The 20641-nt window shown below is 34.4% G+C and overlaps 1 protein-coding gene across 5 annotated transcripts in view; it reads left to right on the top strand.

Annotated features, from left to right (window-relative positions):
- Positions 1-20641, top strand: part of STK33 (serine/threonine kinase 33) — a 243098-nt gene that overhangs the window by 170398 nt on the left and 52059 nt on the right. For all 5 annotated transcript variants that reach the window (XM_051964325.1, XM_051964326.1, XM_051964322.1 and 2 more), the window contains 2 exons: positions 4493-4631; positions 7109-7197. In XM_051964325.1, the coding sequence (XP_051820285.1) occupies positions 4493-4631; positions 7109-7197 (228 nt within the window). The remainder of the gene's footprint in view (positions 1-4492; positions 4632-7108; positions 7198-20641) is intronic.

Below are 20641 nucleotides of genomic sequence, written 5' to 3'. Positions count from 1 at the left end.
CCATCATTCTACACTCCCAAGATAATTTTGGACTCTATAACCTAATAAATTGACTCTGAGACCCTGCCCCAGAGGAGTTGATTGGATACTTATTAATATAAATTTATTATAAATTAAGATCAAAAGGTCATGGTTCAAGAGTTGAAGATCCCTTAGAGACCATCTAGTCTAACACTTTCATTTTACAGATCAGGAGACTGAGGTCTAGGGAGGTGAAAGGACTTGCCCATGCTTAACCAGCAGAATCATTAGAGGTGGGCCTTGAACTCAGTTTCTCTGATTTCAGAGCCAGCACTCTTTCCATGACGTAGTGCTGCCTCCCCAAAGTGAGAATATGATGGGTGCAGATGAGTACTTATATAAGGAAGAGACTCTTTTATACAAGAACTCCAGAGGTAATGTTTGATGTAAGCCTTGAAGGATGAGAAGAAAGTTAGCAGTCAGGAGCATGGGGAATGATTTCAAAGTGGTAGAATTCTCAACACAGGGCATAACATAAGCAAAGGCATAAAGATAGAAATAAATCCAGCAGACTCTTACTCCTGTATCTTCTAGATGCTGCTCTTCTTTTTGTTAAAAGAAGACTTTCGATCATGATATTGGTCTTTTGTTACACATTTTACAATAGGGATTAACTTACAAAATTGATTGTTTAACATCTACTTTAAAGAAAACTGAGGCTAATCACATGTCAGATGCTAAAATGAATGAGCTTTTACTTAAAATAGGGGAAGGGAATAGGTCTTTTCACTTGTAACCCCATTTGGGATTTTTTTTTTTAAGCAAAGACACTGCAGTGGTTTGCCATTGCCTTCTCTAGCTTGTTTTACTGATGAAGAAACTGAGGCAAACAGGGTTAAGTGATTTGCTTAAGTTCACACAGCTCACACTTTATAGGAAATTTGGGAAGATGAGTCTTCCTGACTCCAGGCCTGATAATCTGTGCACTGTACTACCTAGTTGCCCTTCTTTTTATGTTAGTTTTAACATATTAATAATGTGCACTCGTTTTTATATTGCTTTCTGCTTAATTGGTGACTCTTTGATAAGACTTGAGGAATGCATTCACCTTAGCTGCCCTATGCTTATTATTTCTCAGAGTAAATTTCTCTGAAAGATATTCCTATGAGTACCTAATCTTGGTCATTGTGTGCTGATTCTTTTAAGTTTCCATTTCAGAGGGTAGGAGTTTACTGACCTATGTCCTGGATTCAGTGTACCTTATTTAGAAGCCTGCATCTCTGTACTAATTATCATCAGAATTGAGAGTATATCATATCCAAAAGCCAAGTATGGCAATAATACCTGTTTGGTGAATTGAACTGAATTCTATAGTGGGAGCTATGAAATCTCCAAAGAAATAATACAGAGACATTTTTGAATATTTGCTCGGTAAATCTTGCAGAGAAATCCAAATTAAGATTTTGTTGGAAAAAAGGATTCATTTTCTATTCCAGTCACTGAAAACAGTCTTTATTTCTAAGCATTTAAAGGTTATCTTCAGTAACTCAAGTATTTTGATATAGGTTCCTACACACACACACACACACACACACACACACACACACACACACACACACACATACACACACACACACACACACGTCTCCTGGAGTATAAGGTAGAATGACAGGGTACACTTGTCTTACTATTCAAATATTTGAAATTAAGCCTTTTAATTAAATATGCAAGAAGCAACCAGATAGATCAATACTTATATAATTAGAACATTATTCCATGGAAAATAGGCTAAGCAAGAGGTTGTGAAGAAACAACAAGGCTCTTTGGTTCAGCACAAGGATAAAATATGAAAATAATTTGGGATCACTCTTACTCACATCATGTGTTCAGCTGTCAAAGCAAACCATTGAGTAGCATCTTACCCATTCTAACCTATCAACTCAGTTTAAGGGAGATGGGTAAATAAAAGAGCTTTCTGTTGTCTCCTCAGCAGGATAAGCTGATCTACCTCTTTTCTCAGATATAGAGACATCACAGCATAATGAACTAGGAATCAAGAAATCCAGGTTTTAGTTCCAATTCTTTTTTTTTTTAATTTTTAATAACTTTTTTATGGACAGAACCCATGCCAGGGTAATTTTTTACATTATCCCTTCAACTCGCTTCTGATCCGATTTTTCCCCTCCTTCCCTCCACCCCCTCCCCCAGATGGCAAGCAGTCCTTTACATGTTAAATAGGTTACAGTATATCCTAGATACAATATATGTTTGCAGAACCGAACAGTTCTCTTGTTGCACAGGGAGAATTGGATTCAGAAGGTAAAAATAACCCGGGAAGAAAAACAAAAATGCAAGCAGTTCACATTCATTTCCCAGTGTTCTTTCTTTGGGTGTAGCTGCTTCTGTCCATCATCGATCAATTGAAACTGAGTTAGATCTCTTTATCGAAGAGATCCACTTCCATCAGAATACATCCTCATACAGTATAGTTGTTGAGGTATATAATGATCTCCTGGTTCTGCTCATTTCACTTAGCGTCAGTTCATGTAAGTCTCACCAGTCCTCTCTGTATTCATCCTGCTGGTCATTTCTTACAGAACAATAATATTCCATAACATTCATATACCACAATTTACTCAACCATTCTCCAATTGATGGGCATCCATTCATTTTCCAGCTTCTAGCCACTACAAACAGGGCTGCCACAGACATTTTGGCACATACAGGTCCCTTTCCCTTCTTTAGTATTTCTTTGGGGTATAAGCCCAGTAGAAACACTGCTGGATCAAAGGGGATGCACAATTTGATAACTTTTTGAGTATAATTCCAAATTGCTCTCCAGAATGGCTGGATGTGTTCACAATTCCACCAACAGTGTATCAGTGTCCCTGTTTCCTCACATCCCCTCCAACATTCCACATTATCTTTCCCTGTCACTCTAGCCAATCTGACAGGTGTGTAGTGGTATCTCAGAGTTGTCTTAATTTGCATTTCTCTGATTAATAATGATTTGGAACACTTTCATATGAGTGGTAATAGTTTCAATTTCATCCTCTGAAAATTGTCTGTTCATATCCTTTGACCATTTATCAATTGGAGAATGGCTTGATTTCTTATAAATTTGAGTCAGTTCTCTATATATTTTGGAAATGAGGCCTTTATCAGAACCTTTGACTGTAAAAATATTTTCCCAGTTTATTGTTTCCCTTCTAATCTTGTCTGTGTTAGTTTTTTTGTACAAAAACTTTTCAATTTGATATAATTAAAATTTTCTATTTTGTGGTCAATAGTGATCTCTAGTTCTTCTTTGGTCATAAATTCCTTCCTCTCTTCCACAGGTCTGAGAGGTAATTTAGTTCCAATTCTGACACTAAATTGCTGTGTGACCTTGGCAAAGTAGTGTTTGCACTACAGATTTTAGTTTCATAATGTGTAACAAAGAAGAGGGTAAAACTTAATGGCCCCTAAGATTACTTCTGCTTTGAAATTCTGTGGTGGTCTGACATCTCTGAAATTTTCCAAGACAGAAGGTAGGATCTAGAGTAAAATCATGTGATGGTGCTAAAGGATCAATAGAATTCAAGGTGAAAGTCAAGAGACATGATATAGAATCAAAAAAAAAGTGTCAGTTATTAGAAAAATAAAGATGGGTCTGTCCTAAACAGAGAATATGACACAACTTGCCACATTACTTATCCTGCAATCATGCGTACACATGTTAATTCTCATACATATGATATTTACTTGTATTCTAGATTCCCCAAAGTCAGCTTCTTTGGAACAGCTCCCTAGGTTACTAGTTAACTTTCCAGTGTAATAGCTGGTTTTAAGTAGCTGTGAGTATAAAAAGTAGTCAAAATGTCAATCATAAATCAATTGCCCCAATAATGTAAACTATGTCCAGAATTGGAAAAAGCGCAACTCAGTTACTGATATTACATAAGCAATCTGAGGAACACATCTCTCCGACTCCTCCAGCAGAGGGTTCAGAAAACCAAATATTTGAGCACACATATGTAGAGGGCAACTCATTACATTACATCTACACAATTATATTGTAAACATGAATCCTACCTTTCTTTTCCCTTCACTTTCTTCTTCACACACTTCTCTTTGAAACAGTGGCAGCATATCAGCCAATTTGGATACATCAGTGTGATTTCTAGAGGCCCTTCTGCTTAAATACCTTGTTTTTGGCATAGTCTCAGAAAGGTCAGAAGCAGTGGGGATGGTCTCCTATACTAATATCACCTGTATTTTCACCTCCACAAACAGGATTGTTCTCTTCTGTCCTATGCTCACAGTTGGACTCCAAAGGTTTGTAAAACTCATTTGAACATAGTTATCTCCCTCTCTTAATAATGTGATAGCATTTTAAATGAAATCACTCATCTTAAAAAATCCAGATTGGTATGTTTTATTTTTTATTATGTATGCATTTAAAAGCTTGATCTCATTTAACAATCCAAAAAATATCCTAATATCCTGTGCAAAAAGCTAAATATCTTTACCTGCTTCTTTTAAATATCAGCGGATGTACCTTGTGATGGAACTCTGTGAGGATGGAGAACTTAAAGAAATACTGAACAGGAAAGGGCACTTCTCAGAGAACGAGACAAGGCAGATCATTGAGGATCTTGGGTCAGCTATTGCATATCTTCATAAAAAGGGTAAGGAGGGAGCACATTGGTCACATGTATTCAATTAAAAAGATAAAAATGATATTGAAAATACATTATATTCATGTATTTTACATAAACTAACTCATTTGATCATTTAAAAACAAGTGCAAATTGTAGATAGTAGAAGAATTATTGTTTGTATATCATAGATGGGTAAAGTTAAGAGTCAGAAGACTAAAAGACCTTTCTCAAGTTCACATAACTAGTTATGGAGGTCACCAAGTAGAAAGTGGCAGAGTCATTACTCAAACCCAGGGTTAAGAAATTTTAAATTCAGCACCCTGCATTGATCCCTAGACCAAAATTATAGAATGTATAATTTGGATGAATAAAGTAAAATTTTCTAAATGGAATACAGAAAATATTTTTAAATCATCTATCTCTAAATCATAGATTTGTAGTTGGAGATGGTTTTTAAAGGTTGATAGTCAAACCTCATTTTGTAGGTGAGGAAATTAAAAAATTAAAACCAAAGTATAGAATTAAGAATTAAAATCTAATGCAGCCGAGCTAGCATGCTCCCCACTACACTATCTGTTCAAGTTGGGTTAATTCCAGGAAAATAACAAATATGATAAAATTTATTAATGAAAAAATAAAGGCTACACACATGATCCTATCTCGCATAAAGAAGCTTATCTCACTCTTTGAAGAAAGCTTTTGATAAAATATAGCACTTGTGTAGATTAAAATAGTTTAAACCATAGAGATAGAATAATTTTCCAGAATACAATCAAAAGTATGTATCTGAAACTACAAGCTAATATTGTATATAGAAAAGAAACACAAAAAACATTCCTTTTAAAAATGGGTGCTAAATAGAGATATTTACTCTCATCATTCCTATTTAACCATTTAAAAAGATCTTATAAATAGAAATAGGGCACAAAAAGAAATAAAAGGAAAAAATATTAGTAATGAAAAAAATTGAAGTATCTCTTGGCAGACTGTATGCCTAGAAAACCAGAGGCAGTCAACAATAGCAACAAAAATTAATGGAGCAATAACTTCTATAAGGGAGTTGGATACAAAATAAACCCACTAAAATCATGTTTCTAAATTCCTCTACTAGAAACTGATACTAAAGAAATACCTTTTATGATAATGAAAAAAATATATCCAGGATCTTAGCATTCCTTTATCAAGACATATGAGATCTATACAAATACAATTTTAAAATGATTGACAGAAATCAAGGAAGAACCAGAGAAATAAAGGAATTAGTTCAAACATAAGGAATCATAATGAAACTATTTCTCAAATTTACTTATAAATTTAAAGCAATATCAATCAAAATACTGAATAGCTATTTTGTAGCTTTAGATAAGATTGTAATAAAATTCATCTGGAAAAACAAATGGGCAAGAACATTGTAAAAATTATGAAAGGGAAAACTGGTGGAATGCAATTAATATCACCCAGAAAACAACAATTATAAAACTTTGGAGACCAATGCCCTTAAGCAGTGTGAAGTTACCAGGTTTGCTTTTAGGAGTAGTGACTAGAGTAGGAATAAGACCATCAGAGAAACAGCAAGATTAATAATAATGATGAATCCATCCTTTTTTCAGTTGGGCAGATCAGCATGCTTAAAGGAAAACAATACCAGTCAAATTTACCAATAAAATCACTGGTCCAATCCCTAGTCCTATCCCCATTGTATTTTTTTTTCTGAGGCAATTGGCATTAAGTGACTTGCCTAGAGTCACCCAGCTAGGAAGTGTTAAGTGTCTGAGATCACATTTGAACTCAGGTCCTCCTGACTTCAGGGCTGATGCTCTATCCACTGCACCACCTAGCTACCCCTATCCCCATTGTAGAGTTAAGAATTGTGAACCACTTGACATGTTTTTCTTTTTTCCTCACCTCCTAAGAAAATTTAAAATATATCATGTCAATGGTTTTTTCAGGTTTTTTTTTTCACTGAAGTGCCAGCAAATGTGTTTTTAGTGGAAAGGTACCAATAGTAATAATGATAACTCCCTTTTACATAGCACTTCATGGTTTATAAAGCACTCTCTTTACAATAACCTTATGGTTATTAGTAGGACAGTTGTGTTTATCTCCACTTTACAAAGGATAATGCAAGATCCTAAGAGGTGAAGTGAGTGATTTGACCAATGTAGCTAGTTGGTTGTTATCCTTCATTCTAGAAGAGGATCTTGTCATATAGCTAGGAGCTAACCAAGTCAGGGATAGACAATCACTCTTTGAAGTTCAATTATAATGCTGTGTGCATTATCTCCCTCTGAAATGAGAAAACAGGAATGGGGATAGAATTCTTCAGCCTGGTTTCTAGAATCTCCAAACTTGTATCTTACAAGGTTTTATAATGGCGATTCTTGGGGTATTTTGTAAGATATCATTGGCAGATTCCTTTGACAGTCATTCAGACTTCCCTTGGTATCCTTTCCGAAATAATTTTCAATTACTGACCCCAAGTTATCTGCTTTTTTCCTTTGTAGATATTGTTCATAGAGACCTAAAGCTGGAAAATATTTTGGTTAAAAGCAGCTATACTAATGAAAAAAATGAGACCAACTTTAACATAAAGGTAAGAAAATTAGTGCTAGAAAGGATCTTGGAGATTATCAAGTTAAACCTAAGAAACTGTGGGTGTGGAAAGTGATACCCAAGTGTCAAAGTCATTATCTCCTTCTAAATGCATATTTGTAGCATTTTGAACAGAGACTAAATGGTTTTCATTTTTAAAAAGACTTCTCACAGATGAAGATGTAACTGACACGAATAATTTTAGAAGTTACATATTCTTCAGCATAAGAAAGCCTTTCAGCAATACCACTTAACTTCTCCAATTATTCTTGTCAGTTACATACTCATCTATGAGGCTTTAACATTTTAAAAATAAAAACCATTTACTCTCTGCTCAAAAGCCTACTTTATTAATGTACATACACATTTGGATAACTCGAAATCACTTGTTATGCTGAGCAAACAGATGCTCTGAACTATAATTAATTTCTAAATTTTGCCTGACATATAATGTAAATGTGTTTATAATTTAGAGAAAAGCACACCTAGATTATGCTTTGATTCAGCCAACAAATGCATTTCAACAAACATTTATGAGGTGTCTGCCACATGAAAGGCCTTCATATCGGTCCCCCTCTGGTGCTGCATTCATGGCATGGAGGTTTCTGAAAAGTCATGCCAGCAGAGCACAATTTAGACAGCTTTACCATGCTGTAAGGACTCTGGGACTGGCAGAGGCAAATTTTGCCCGATGGCTTTCAACCAATTTAGGTAAGTAAGGAGAAGAGAATCACCAATAATCTGACTAGCTGACAATTAGATGATGAATTATTTGGCTATGACAGCCAGCAAAGCAAAGCAAAATAATGTAGGCCTTTTAGTTCTATGTAACCTCTTTTTGTTTCTTCAGTACTACTGGCAGAGTAGTGAAAAAGAGACAGAAGGTCCTAAAAAATTACAACAATTTTAGACTCACATTAATTTAACTAGTTATTTTAATGTGAGATTTTTGTCCAGTTAGAAGATAACTGACATAACATTGTGGAACCGAGTTATGTTAATCTTGATATTCTTAGTATAAGTGAAACCAGAAAATAAGAAAGTTGCAGCAAAATGGAATGATAGGTCCCAGATTCTATTTGGAGAGGCAAATCAAAGAATTAGCAAAGGTGATTTCACTGTTTATACAAATCCAATTTGACAGTTTTTATTATTGCTTGAAGGCAATAAGAAATAATATTTCAGGGGACTATTTAGGTATCCATTGTGGTACACAGGATAGACATTTGCAAAAAAAAAAAAATCCATCATGAAAGAAATTGCATTTTGTGAACCAACATTTGTCATTTGTTGCAAAGAATGAGAAAGTAAAGAAATTCTAGTAGGAACTCAAAACCATCCAAATTAAATTGACATATACTTTATTACTCAGTTATTTCAGTAAAAAGGTGGGCGTAAAAGAGGACAATGAGAATTGTGTTGGAAAATATGATTTAGGGTTAAGAAATTGAAGAGATCAAAGAAACTTTCATGTGTATATTATTACTTTCTTCGAGAAAGCAATCTGAAGCTGACCAAGAAGAAAAATTCTTTCATACACACAGAAATTGGCTGTGTTTTAATAGATAGGAACTGACTAATCACTGATGATAAATCAGCTATCTGTGATTAGATCACTGACTTGTTATAACAAAGGTGAAAATCAACACTAGTTTGGGGGGAAAGGGTCCAAAAATAAGGTGAAGATGTAGTATTAAAACAGTTCCAACCTGACCTATTCAAATAGACTATTTGATACCCCAAATGGAAAATGGATAAAAGAACAGACATAAAAATTATTGAAATTTACTACATACCTCTAACTCATTCTGTAATGAGAAAGACAAAAAGAGACTAGAAACCAACCCACCCTCAAAATATTTAATTTCCTTGTCAAGTTTTAGAAGCTGACAAGGAAATGGTGGCTTAGAATACAAGCTCATTTTCAAAATCTTGTGGAGAAGAATGATCTAAGAATTTGAGTAACATGACCTTGTCTAACATCAGTAAGAGATGGAGGGAAAAAATAGGTCTGGGAAAAGCTTATGGAAAACTCATCAACTTAGGTCATTCATTCCAACAATATCTTAAGGATGAAATAGAAAAAAAAGATGAAAAAAAGAAAGAATCCATAAAACTTTTGACAAGAAAATATTTTCTTCATCGACATCAAGTAAAGCCCAAACACCTGGATTTTTACCATTTCATTTACTAAAGTGCTACATGATGAAGTAGGAATAACACTGAGGAAACAAAGACAAAATATAATCTAAGGAGATTCATGCCAAAGATGACAAACAACTTTTGAAAGTGTTGAAAGTTTGATTTTCAAGATATCAAAAAGGAGAAAAAATTAATTATAATTTTCTAATTATAGAAAAATAATTATTGTCCCTTCAGCAACTAAAATGACATTATTACATAAATACTGATTTTTAAACATCAATATTCTTCTGTGAACCTATATGACTACAAATAATTGTATGCACCAATCTCTGAATGAAACAAATTGAAGGTCATGAGAAAGGCACCAATGAGATGTGTGGTGGGCCTCTACATATTAGCAGTGATGAACTACACACAAAAAAGACTTAAACATGCAAGAGAGAGATGCATAAATAGGAAAAGACACATGCTGACTTACATAGTCAACAAAAGGAGAGAGTAACAGATGGATTGGTATCCACAAAATATTTTGAGAGTTAGTGGAAGGTTTCCAATATGATGACTTGGCCTGCTATAGAGATGGAAAGTGACAAATAAAGAATCACACAGAATGACAATGTATGAATGAGTTATGATCTGCAATATTGGGGAAAGAACTTACATGGGTAAGATCAGATTCACTGAAGAATTTAAGTATGTGAAGAAATTGTTTGAATCTATATTCTTCGATAGAAACTGCCTTTGTCATTGTAGACTACAAGGATCCAGCATAAGTTAAAATTAATACACTAAAATAAATGTCTTATTGATTCTACATCTACAATATTTCTTTCATCTGTCCCCTTCTCTTTCCTTACAAGGCTACCAGACCAATTCAGGGTTTCATTATCTTTTATTTGGATTACTGAATGGCCTCTTAAATGGGCTTCATCTTCTTAAGTCTCTCCTTTCTCTAATTCATCCTCCCCTAGCTGATAGTCCTAAAACACAGGTCTTACTGTTATTTTCTTATTCAGAAATTCCATTGGTTTTCTATTCTCCAAGGTAAAATACAAATTCTTTTATTGGCATTCAAAACCCTTCACAATCTAGCTTTAGCCTACTTTTCCTAACCTACTATACTATACTCCCTTTCACACACTCTATAGTCCATTCAAGACAGTCTATTTGTTCTTCCACACACATACCATTCATGACCTTGTGTTTATACAGGCTGCTGCTCATATTTAGAATGCACTCCCTCCTTGTGTTGTACAGCTTCTTGGAATTCCTAGTTTCTTAATAAAGCTGGGCTCAAGCTCCACCTTCTATTTGAGTTCTTTCCTGATTTGCTCAGCTGGTAAAATCTCTTCCACGAATTATCTTGTATTTACTAAATTTACTCGTATGTATAAATGGTGTTTCATAGTATGAGCTCCTTGAGAGCAGAAACTATTTTGGGTTTTGCCTTTTTATCCCCATTGTCTGATAAGCAATAGGTGCTTAACGAATACTTGTTGATTAAATGATTAATCAAGAGTTTTTGTCAAACTAACCATTACTTTAATTCTATGTAACAAACATTTGCTAAACACCTATTCTGGACAAGGCACCATACTAAGCACTGGGTAAAGATGTCAAATGCTGCATGGTCTTTGGGTTGCAGGCAGTGCACAACACTTCTAAGTCTGGCCCAAACCATATTAAAATATAACTGAGAAATATTTAACAAAACAAATAAAATAGAATAAAATATTTACAGCCCACGGGGGTCGTTACATATGATTTCATGGCCCCTGTTTCTTTTGGAGTTTTGATATTACTATACTGGGGCCTGGGTGGCATGGAGAAATAAAAAGAAACACCTTTTAAAAATAACTCCAATATATATATATATACACACTGGAATTATATGAATATAGTTATAAAACAATCTTTGCAGAAGTAAAGAATTAAATAATTATAGCCATATTAATTATTTGTGGTTAGGCTATGCTAATAAAACAAAAATGACAATATTTACTACTTGAAACTACATATATTAGTGTTATAGAAGCCAAACAAAGGATTATTTAAAAGAATTAGATAAAATAATAGCAACTTTTCTATAAGAACAAAAAGTTAAGAATCTCAAGGGAAATAGGAAAATGGTAAAGGGGTCTTACAACTATTTTGCAAAGGAATAATCGACAAGATATTCTGGTACTGATTTAAAAAATAGACAAATTTTATTAGTGGATTAAAATGGATACTAAACATTCAGATCCAATTGAATATAATGCATAGTGATCCACAAACCCAAAGACTACAAATATTGGGGAAAGGACCCACTACATAATAATTGCTGTGGAAATGGGAAAGTGATCTGGCAGAAATTAGATTTAGACTATCATCTAATACTTTAATAAGCTCCAAATATCCTTCTTGCATGTCTTACATGTTAGAAACAATATCATAAATTAGAGAATGGAAGGAGATATTTGTCAAAATCATAATAAAAATGAAAATTTGGAAGTAGGAAATGAGTAAAATGTCTTATTTGCTCCAAACTCATTTTACAGGTGAAGAAACTGAAACTCTGAAAAATTAAGTGATTTCCCACCAATGCACAAAGGGTAGTAATCAAACTGAGATGCAAACTATAATTTTTAATGGGTTTCTTTTATGTGTTGCTATCTTTACATCTTTGGTATCTTCTGAGAAATGAAATAATTCCAAGTTTTCATTGGAAAACTTCCTTCCTGAAAATCAGAAGTCTTTTCAGGGAGTGGAGTTGGAGCAAAAGAGAAAGAACATTGGATTATCAGGATGCTAATCCTGCTGGCTCAGTTACCTTGGGTCATATTTTTCCTGTCTCTGAAATAAGGGGATTGGATTAACAATGAGATAAGATGACTTCTGTAACCTGCTGTTCAGTTATATTTGACTCTTCTTGGTGAAGATAATGGAGTAGTTTGCCATTTTCTTCTCTAGCTCATTTTACAGATGAGTAAACTGAAGTAAATAAAGTGAAGTCTGAGGTCAGATTTGAACTAAGGAAAAGGAGTCTTCCTGACTTCAGATTGAGAACATTATGTATTATGGCACCATCTAACTGTTCTCTGTAATAGCACTTTTATTTACAAAAGTTACAGAATCTTATAATTGGAAGGAATCACGAAGGCCATCTAAGATACCTTGATCCTGAACAAAATCCCATTAATACAAGCTGGATAAATAGTCAAGTTTCTGCTTGAAGACCTTCTGTGAAGAGGAACTCAATACCTCTTTAAACAGTACACCTCACTTTTGTATAACTTTAATTGTTAGAAAGTTTTTTTTTTTAATGTGAATCCTAAAGTCACCTTTGCAACACCTATCAATTGTTCCTAATTCACCTATCTTGGGGTTAACCAAACAAGTTTAATTCCTCTTCAATATGACTGCTCTCCAACTTGAAGAAAGCTATTATGCTGTCTACCCTCACCATACCCCTCTCTCCCCCCACACACCCCAAGTCTCCTTTTCTCTAGATTAACATTCACTCTCAGTTCTTTCATCCAGTCTTCATATGGCATGATATTGAGGCTTTTTACTACCTTGGTCTTGTTCTTCTGACTGCTTTTTATTTGATCAATTCTTCCCTAAAATGTGATAACCAGAATAGAACACAAGACTCCCTATGTGGTCTGACCAGGGCAGATCAGAAGGGCTATCAGCTTCCTGGTCCTGAACATTAAGCTTTGATAAATACAGTCTAAGACTGCATGGCTTTTTTTGTGCCTTGTACTCACATTGAGTCTATAATATTAATAGCTAATGTTATATGACATTGAAAGTTTAGCAAAGCAATTTATGTATAAAATCCATTTGACCTGTTCTAATATTGTAAAAATAACAGGTTTTTTGAGATAGAATAGCTGAGTACCCGCCACCCCCATCTCATACTTACAAAGTTGATTTTTTTGAACCCAAACATAAGATTTTTATTGTTGTTATTATTTTAGACCTGTAATTTCATCTGTGTTGATTATTGCTGGTGTGAAAACTTCCTCTACCAGTACAGCTCAGCAAATGTCCTACATCTTGTTTTAAAGAGCTGCCTGGGGCACTGAGAGATTAAAGTGATCTGCCCATCCTCACACAACTGAAATGTATTGGGCTGGTCTTGAACCTTCTTTTCCTGAATTTGGCAGTCTCACAACTCTCTGCCATGACACTTTATGCTTAGTTCTATTATATTGCATCTAACTGCATTCTGGCCTGCTGATTTTTTATTGGATTCTGATCTTGTTTCTAATGTGTTACTGATTCCTCCTAATTTTGTGCTATACATAAAAATGATAACCACGTCATTTCTAACTTTATCGTGGCTAAAGTTATTATACAGAGTTAAGCACAGAGAGACCATATTCGAAGTTGACCCAAACTCCTTTGGGTTTGGCCATTCAATTAATTCCAGTTCACTTAGCTATTTGTTTTTGTCCTTCATTTTCAAAGAGGAACAATGACATCATGGGTAATATTTTCACTTGTGCATGAATTAGCTTTAAATGAGGTAGAGTTGCACAAAGAAAGTTGCACATTCTCTCTTTCTGAGTCATCCAAGTCCAGAGGCAGGACAAAAGTCAAGATGACTGCCCGTGGTCCTGGGTGGATGACCTTGGAGTCTTCCATATCTGACCAAGATCTAAGCTCTCCATAGCACCACAGCCACTGCATGTTTATTGGAACAAATTTTTCCCATTCACCCATTCTGCTGGGGAAATCTTCCTTCACATGCTTAGGGTAGATATACGTTTGAGATCTGTTGATTACTCTCAGCCTTTGGAGATGGTTTACCAAGGACTGACCACTGCAATTGCTACAGTTTCTTAAAGCCACAAGTGAGAATTGGGTCCATTAGATGGACACTAAAAATTAGAGGCCAATCCTGAAAAGGGCTCAGCAATCCCTCATACCAGAGGTGCTAGATTTTTGGAACAGTCCATACACCCCACTTTGGTACTACTTAGCTATATTGTTGTTTAGTACACATCTCTCTATCTGGTTCATAAGAATAGTATAAGAGACTTTCTCAAAATACTTTGCCAGTCTAAATACTCTCTAAAGAAGATAATCAAAATTACTGTGGTATGACAGATCCTTTAAAATTTTAATTATGAGTAATATCTTTTGTTTTTAAATTTCTTTATTAATAGCTATAACCTTTATATAACTATAACCTTCATATAACTATAACTGACCCCTTTCCCTTTCTAAGGGAAATATCACTCATAATGGAAAAAAAAACAGTTTAGCAAAACTAACCAACAAATCAACTGAATCTTATAGTATGTATGCTTTTGTCCACCCATATTGCCTCAACTCTTCAAGGAAGGGAGATGAATAGTCTCACCTTTTTCTTAGGACCAGAATTAGTATTTACTATGTAAATACATAGTATTCAGTTGTATATTTTTGTTCTTTCTGTTTATAATATTGTAATCATTGTGCATATTGTTTCCCATATTTTTCTGTATTATTCATATTTATTATTTTTATGGTACAGTAATAATTTATTACATTAATGTATCACTGTTTGTTTAGCCATTCTTCAACTGATAGATAACTACTTCATTCCTAGCTTTTTAGTTATAAATATTTTGTGTATATCAACTTTTTTTTCTGTCCTTGGAAAAGATGCTTAGTAGTGGAAAATCTGATTCAAATTGTGTGAACATTATAGTGACATGACCTATTCTTGATGAAACCATATGTACTTTGTGATTTTTTTCCTAAATATTCACAATCATTTTTTTGTCCATTGCTGCTAATTAACAAAGTAACTCAATCACCAGAACACCCAAAGTTTTTGGTTGTATATTCAGTGAGCACACTGGCTTTTCTACTCATGATTTTTAACACTGGAATCCAACCTAGAGTCCAAACCCAAAGGGGAATTTTTTATTTTAAATGTATATAGCACTGCATGAAGAAGTCAGTGTAATTACAATTGACTTCCAGCATTGTTGATTTGCATGGGCATAACTTTTCATTGATTTGCATGAGCATAACTTTTCATTAATTTGCTTTTTGTATTTTAATGATATATTACTTACATTTTTATGTTGTAAAAATAAAGAGAAATAAGAATGAAGAAAAGAAATGATAAACAAATTATGGTTCACAATGACAATAAAGTAGTAATATTCATGCATACATGGAAAGATAACTGGCTTTGTTTTGATATCCTTTTAAAGTAATAGAAGCATAGTAGAATTTTAGGAATAAATATGACAAAATCTGCTATGTTTTACACTGTAAAAATCAACAAACTAATTTGTTTTAAATTTTAAAGATCTTGGAAGTCTGACTGGCTTCTGAGCCCTTTTGTAGATCCAGGGAGTTAAATTAAATAAAAGATAGAGTCTCATTTATTAAAAGTTGACAAAAATATACACATATATTTACACACAAAACAAATACAAAGTAATGGGGAGTAGATACAGGGAAAGAGAGGAAACAAACCTTGCATCTAGGGATCTGGAAGGATCTCATGCAGAAGGTAGTCCTTCAGCTGAGTCTTGAAGAAAATTACTGTAGAGTGGGCAAAGAGAATACTCTCTAACAAATCTAAAAAGATTAGACAGGGCTAGCATGTGAAGAGGTTAAATGACAATGAGGAATTTGAACTTAGAGGAAGTAAGGAGTTAGTGGAATTTATTGACTAGAAAAGTATGATTGGGACAATATTTCAGGATCATCATCTGGGTAGCTATATGGCATTTGGATGAATTAGAATAGGAAGAAACTTGAGCCAAGAAAGCTAATTAAAAGATTCAGGCAATCTAGATGAGATGCCTAATGAACTGATAGTCACCTAAACTAGGATAGGGGCTATGTGGGTAGAGAGAAGGGGACAAACACATGTGAGAGACATTTTGGAAATAGAATTGACATGATTTTGGACCATTTTGGAAATGTGGGATGAAGAAGAGTACAGTTGAAATAATACTGAGGCTGTTTATCCTGGATGACATTAAAGACAGTGATGCTCTCAATAAAAGATAGGGGAAAGGGTGTTTGGAGGAAAGATTGCAAATTTGGTTTTATACTATTGAGATGCCCTTGAGACACCCATTTTGGAAAGACCAATAAGCAGTTAATGATTCACCACTGAAAGTTTTGGGAAAAGATTACTCTTTTATATAGTTTTGAGAATAATTGATGTAGAGATGATAATTGAACCCATTGTTGATTCATATAGAAAGGGATGAGAAGGTAACTAGAAAAGAATTGTAACTTCATTCATAGTGAGAATATGGAATATGAATACTGATCATGCAAAGGGGGTTGAAAAGTATCAGTCATAAAGGTAGGAAAAGATTAAAGTGAGAATTGTGTCACAGAAATCTAGAAGAGAGAGTATGCAGGAAGATAGAATTGTCAGTGGTGCCAAATGGTACAGAAAAGTCAAGGATAGATGTTGAGAAGAGAAGCTTTGATTTGGTGATTAGAAGCACATTGGTAATGTTAGAGAAAGAAGTTTCAGTTAAATGATGATGTCAAAAGCCTGATTAAATTAAGTTTAGAATAGAGGAAGTGAAAGAAAAGTATATGTAGCCCTTCCAAGAAATAAATGAGGCTATAGAGATAAAACCAAAGAATTGTGAAATGAATATAGAAGGAGATGGCAAATTATCCTGATTTTTATCAACAATGTATGTTAAGACCTTATGTAAGAAGATTATGGGAGTGGGTACTGTGGGAATCTACAGTAAGGAAAAGGAAATTTATAGCAGTCATTTAATGCCTCATTGCTAATATGTTTAAAACTATAAAATGATCATCGGGACAGAGAGTACCTTTACTTTATCTGTGTTTGTGCTAGGAAAGCTTCTAGTGTTTTGACACTGGAAACAATATCTAGTCTTTGTTTTAATTATGTGCTTTTAATTATATTAAAGAAAGACCCATCTATGTCTATACTTTTTAGGGCTTTTAATGTGAATGTCCATCCAATTTCCTGCAGAATTCTTCCCCTTCTACACAGAAGAGGAGCAAATTTAAAGGTGAACCCTTAAGCCCTCATCATCTCCCATTTGAACTATTGTAGTTTCATAACTGGTTTCCCTACTGTTAGTCTCTCCCAACATCAATCCATTCTGCATTCATCTACCAAAATAGCTTTATAATACGTAGTTCTGAGCATGAGTAATTTTTGGTCAAAAACTTTCATTGGTTATACCATTGCTACTTGAAGAAGATACATACTCCGTAATCCAGCATTCAGTGACTTCAACAATCTGTTTCCAACTTACCTCTCCAGTCTTATCAAATACTCCTCTCCTGTAAATTCTCCATGCTCCAACCAAACTAGACTACTGATTGTTTATCATTCTTTTACGACAATTTCCCATCTCCTTTTTTCAAACCATTCTTCACACTTAGGATAGATATCTTTCTATTTCCACCTATTGAAATCTTTCATGGTGCCCAGCAATTGGAGAATGACTGAACAAATTATAGTATATCAATATAATGGAATACCACTATACAGGAAGAAACGATGAAAAGAATGGTTTCAGTGAAAACTGGGAAAATTTTTGATGAAAAAACTGATGCAGATTGAAGTGAGCAAATCAAGGAAAATAATATATTTAGTACAATAATAGCAATATTATAAAAAAACAACATTAAAAACCTTAAAAACTCTGATCAGCACAATGACCAGCCTTGATACCAAAGGACTAATAATGAAGCATGCTACCCACCTCCCAACAGAGATATGATGGACAACAGTTTTTGGACATGGATCATGAAGGATTGTTTTTGCCTAAGTAAGCATATTTGTTACCAGGATTTTATTTTTTTTTCTTTTACTAATGGGGAGATGAATGGGGGAGAAAAGCCCATTTTTGTGAACTGAAAAAAATTAATTTTTTAATTTTAAAAAGCAAATCTATTCCTTCAAAAATCCAACTTAGGCACCACCAACTCTGTGAAGCCTTCCCCAAATTGGTCTTTCCTTCTTAAAATGTCTTTGTTTAGTCTCTCCTTTGTATTTACCATTTTCTACCTTGTAGTTATTTGTATGCAGGAATACTCCAAATAAAGTTTCCATAAATAATAAAATTTTTCAGTAATGCTATTAATACATTATTAACATGTTTCTTAATGTCACAAAATCCCAGTTTCTTTTAATTCATTCAAGAAGAGACAACCATAATGTAGTGTATCTCAGAATGTTAACTTCAGAGCCAGGTAGATCTCAAACATGACCCTGAGCAAGTAATTTAATCTTTAATTAATCTTTAGACAATTCTATAAGGCTTCTTAGCTGCAGCAAAGGTCCTGACCTGCTTGGTAAAGGGAGTTTCTTCACCTGAGGTTCCTTCTGTGAAATATAGGTCCAGTCTCTCTCCTCTATTTTCTTAATAACTAAGGATTGTCTTTATCTTCCAGCCTTTCTCCTTCTGAATCTATCATCTGCCTCTCCCAGTCACCAGTTGTACCTAAAACAATCACCATGAACTGCTTTTTCTTAGCTAAATCTCAAAACCCCATGACATCATTCCCAACTTTGCCCTGCTTTAGAATCAAAAGATGGGAGTCTTCTTATTACTCCCACTGGCATTCCCTTTCTTTGATATAAAATCTTCTTCCTAGTCTTCTTTTTCAGATGCTTACAAAATAGGGACAAGCTTTCCCCATGCTTAAAAAAATTCCAAAAGCTGCCTATGTTTACCCTGTTTACTCCTTTTTGTCTGCTTGTCAAAGCCCTGCATTCTAGCTTCCCACTATATCACTTAACCATCCAACCCTTCAATTGAAAGTGCTCCCTCAGAAGTTACCAGTGGTCTCCTAATTGTTCACTCTGATTGTCTTTTCTTAATCTTCATTCTTCCTCAACTCTGGAGTATTTTCTACTCCTGACCACACACTGTCCTTTTAGAGTGTGCCATTAAATGTCATTTCCATCATCATCTCTGATTTTCTTCTCTGACCCTCCTTTTTTCCTTTCTTTCTCTCTCTCCTCTTCCCTCTTCAGTTTCCTTTGTTAGCTCATCATCTGTATCATGCTCATAACTAAGAGTATTCTCCTTCCCAGGTGACCTCATCAGTCCCTATGGGTTCAATTCTCATTTTTATACAGATAATTCCTAAATCTATATCATGTCTTAGTCTCTTAAACTCTAATCCTGAATTTCCCATTGCTTATTAGGCATTTTCAACTGGGTATCTCAGAGGCATCTCGAACTCAATTTGACTAAAGCTGAATTCATTATGTTTCTACCAAACCCCACACCTCTTTCATGTTTATTGTTTAGTCATTTAGACTTCCATTCTCCCCATTCTCTTCAGCTCTTTTCTCTTATTTCCAGTAAGTTGACCTAGCATTGTTTCTCAAATCTGTGCTCTTCTCTCTACTCACATGGTCATCAACCTAGTTAAAGTCTTTATCAACTCACAACTAGACTATTACAAGATCTTTCTAATGGTTATCTTGCCTCAAGTCTCTTATTAGTCCAGACACAGATGCCAAAGTGATTTTCCTAAAGTGTGGGTCTGATCACGCCATTCCCCTTCTCAGTAAACTCTACAGTGTCTTCCTTGTTACTTTCAGTACCCACATAAACTCCTCTATTTGGTTTTTAACCCTCTTCACTACCTGCCACAACATACCTTTTTCCATCTTGTTGAGCATCATTCTCCTTTTCTTTACTTCTTGGATCTAACCAGACTAGTCATCTTCTTGTTTCTCTCTCTTTTCACTTCCATTCCTGGAATCTACTCCCACTTCACTCCTTCCTCTTAAACTATCTCATTTATGTCAAAAATCCAGCTCAAACACCACTTTTTAAATGAAGCCATTCCTGATCTTTCCCCCTTTCTTCTGCCATATTTCACCTACATAATTATCCTGTATTTATCTTAGAAATGCTTTATATGTAATAATATATGGGCATGTTGCATAAGCTTTTTGACATCGGGGAATGTTTCATTCATATTTATATATGAATACGCACATATATAAATACAAATAAATATATGTATACACACATAGCCATATTTGTGGTTTTGGTCTTCAGGCTTTACATATGCGGGCATACTTGGATGTGAAAAGGAAGATTGGCAGATTCTGGGTATACTAGTAGCTAGGGGTCCTAACTGGGGAAGACCAGGGAAGCTCTGACAACTCTTATTCTGTAGTCAGATGTATATGTACACAAACACACACACATATATAACCTATTCATAATACTATTGGTATGGCTCTAAATATTCCCCATGACAGTTGTTTCATTAATTAAAAGTCATGTATTTTTGAAACAGATTAGTGCTAGACAGGGTAAACC

Source organism: Antechinus flavipes, chromosome 6, assembly GCF_016432865.1.
Source record: "Antechinus flavipes isolate AdamAnt ecotype Samford, QLD, Australia chromosome 6, AdamAnt_v2, whole genome shotgun sequence".
Classification (NCBI taxonomy): Eukaryota; Metazoa; Chordata; class Mammalia; order Dasyuromorphia; family Dasyuridae; genus Antechinus; species Antechinus flavipes.
The sequence above is the reverse complement of the archived record's forward strand: the minus strand, read 5'-3'. Positions and strand labels throughout refer to the sequence as shown.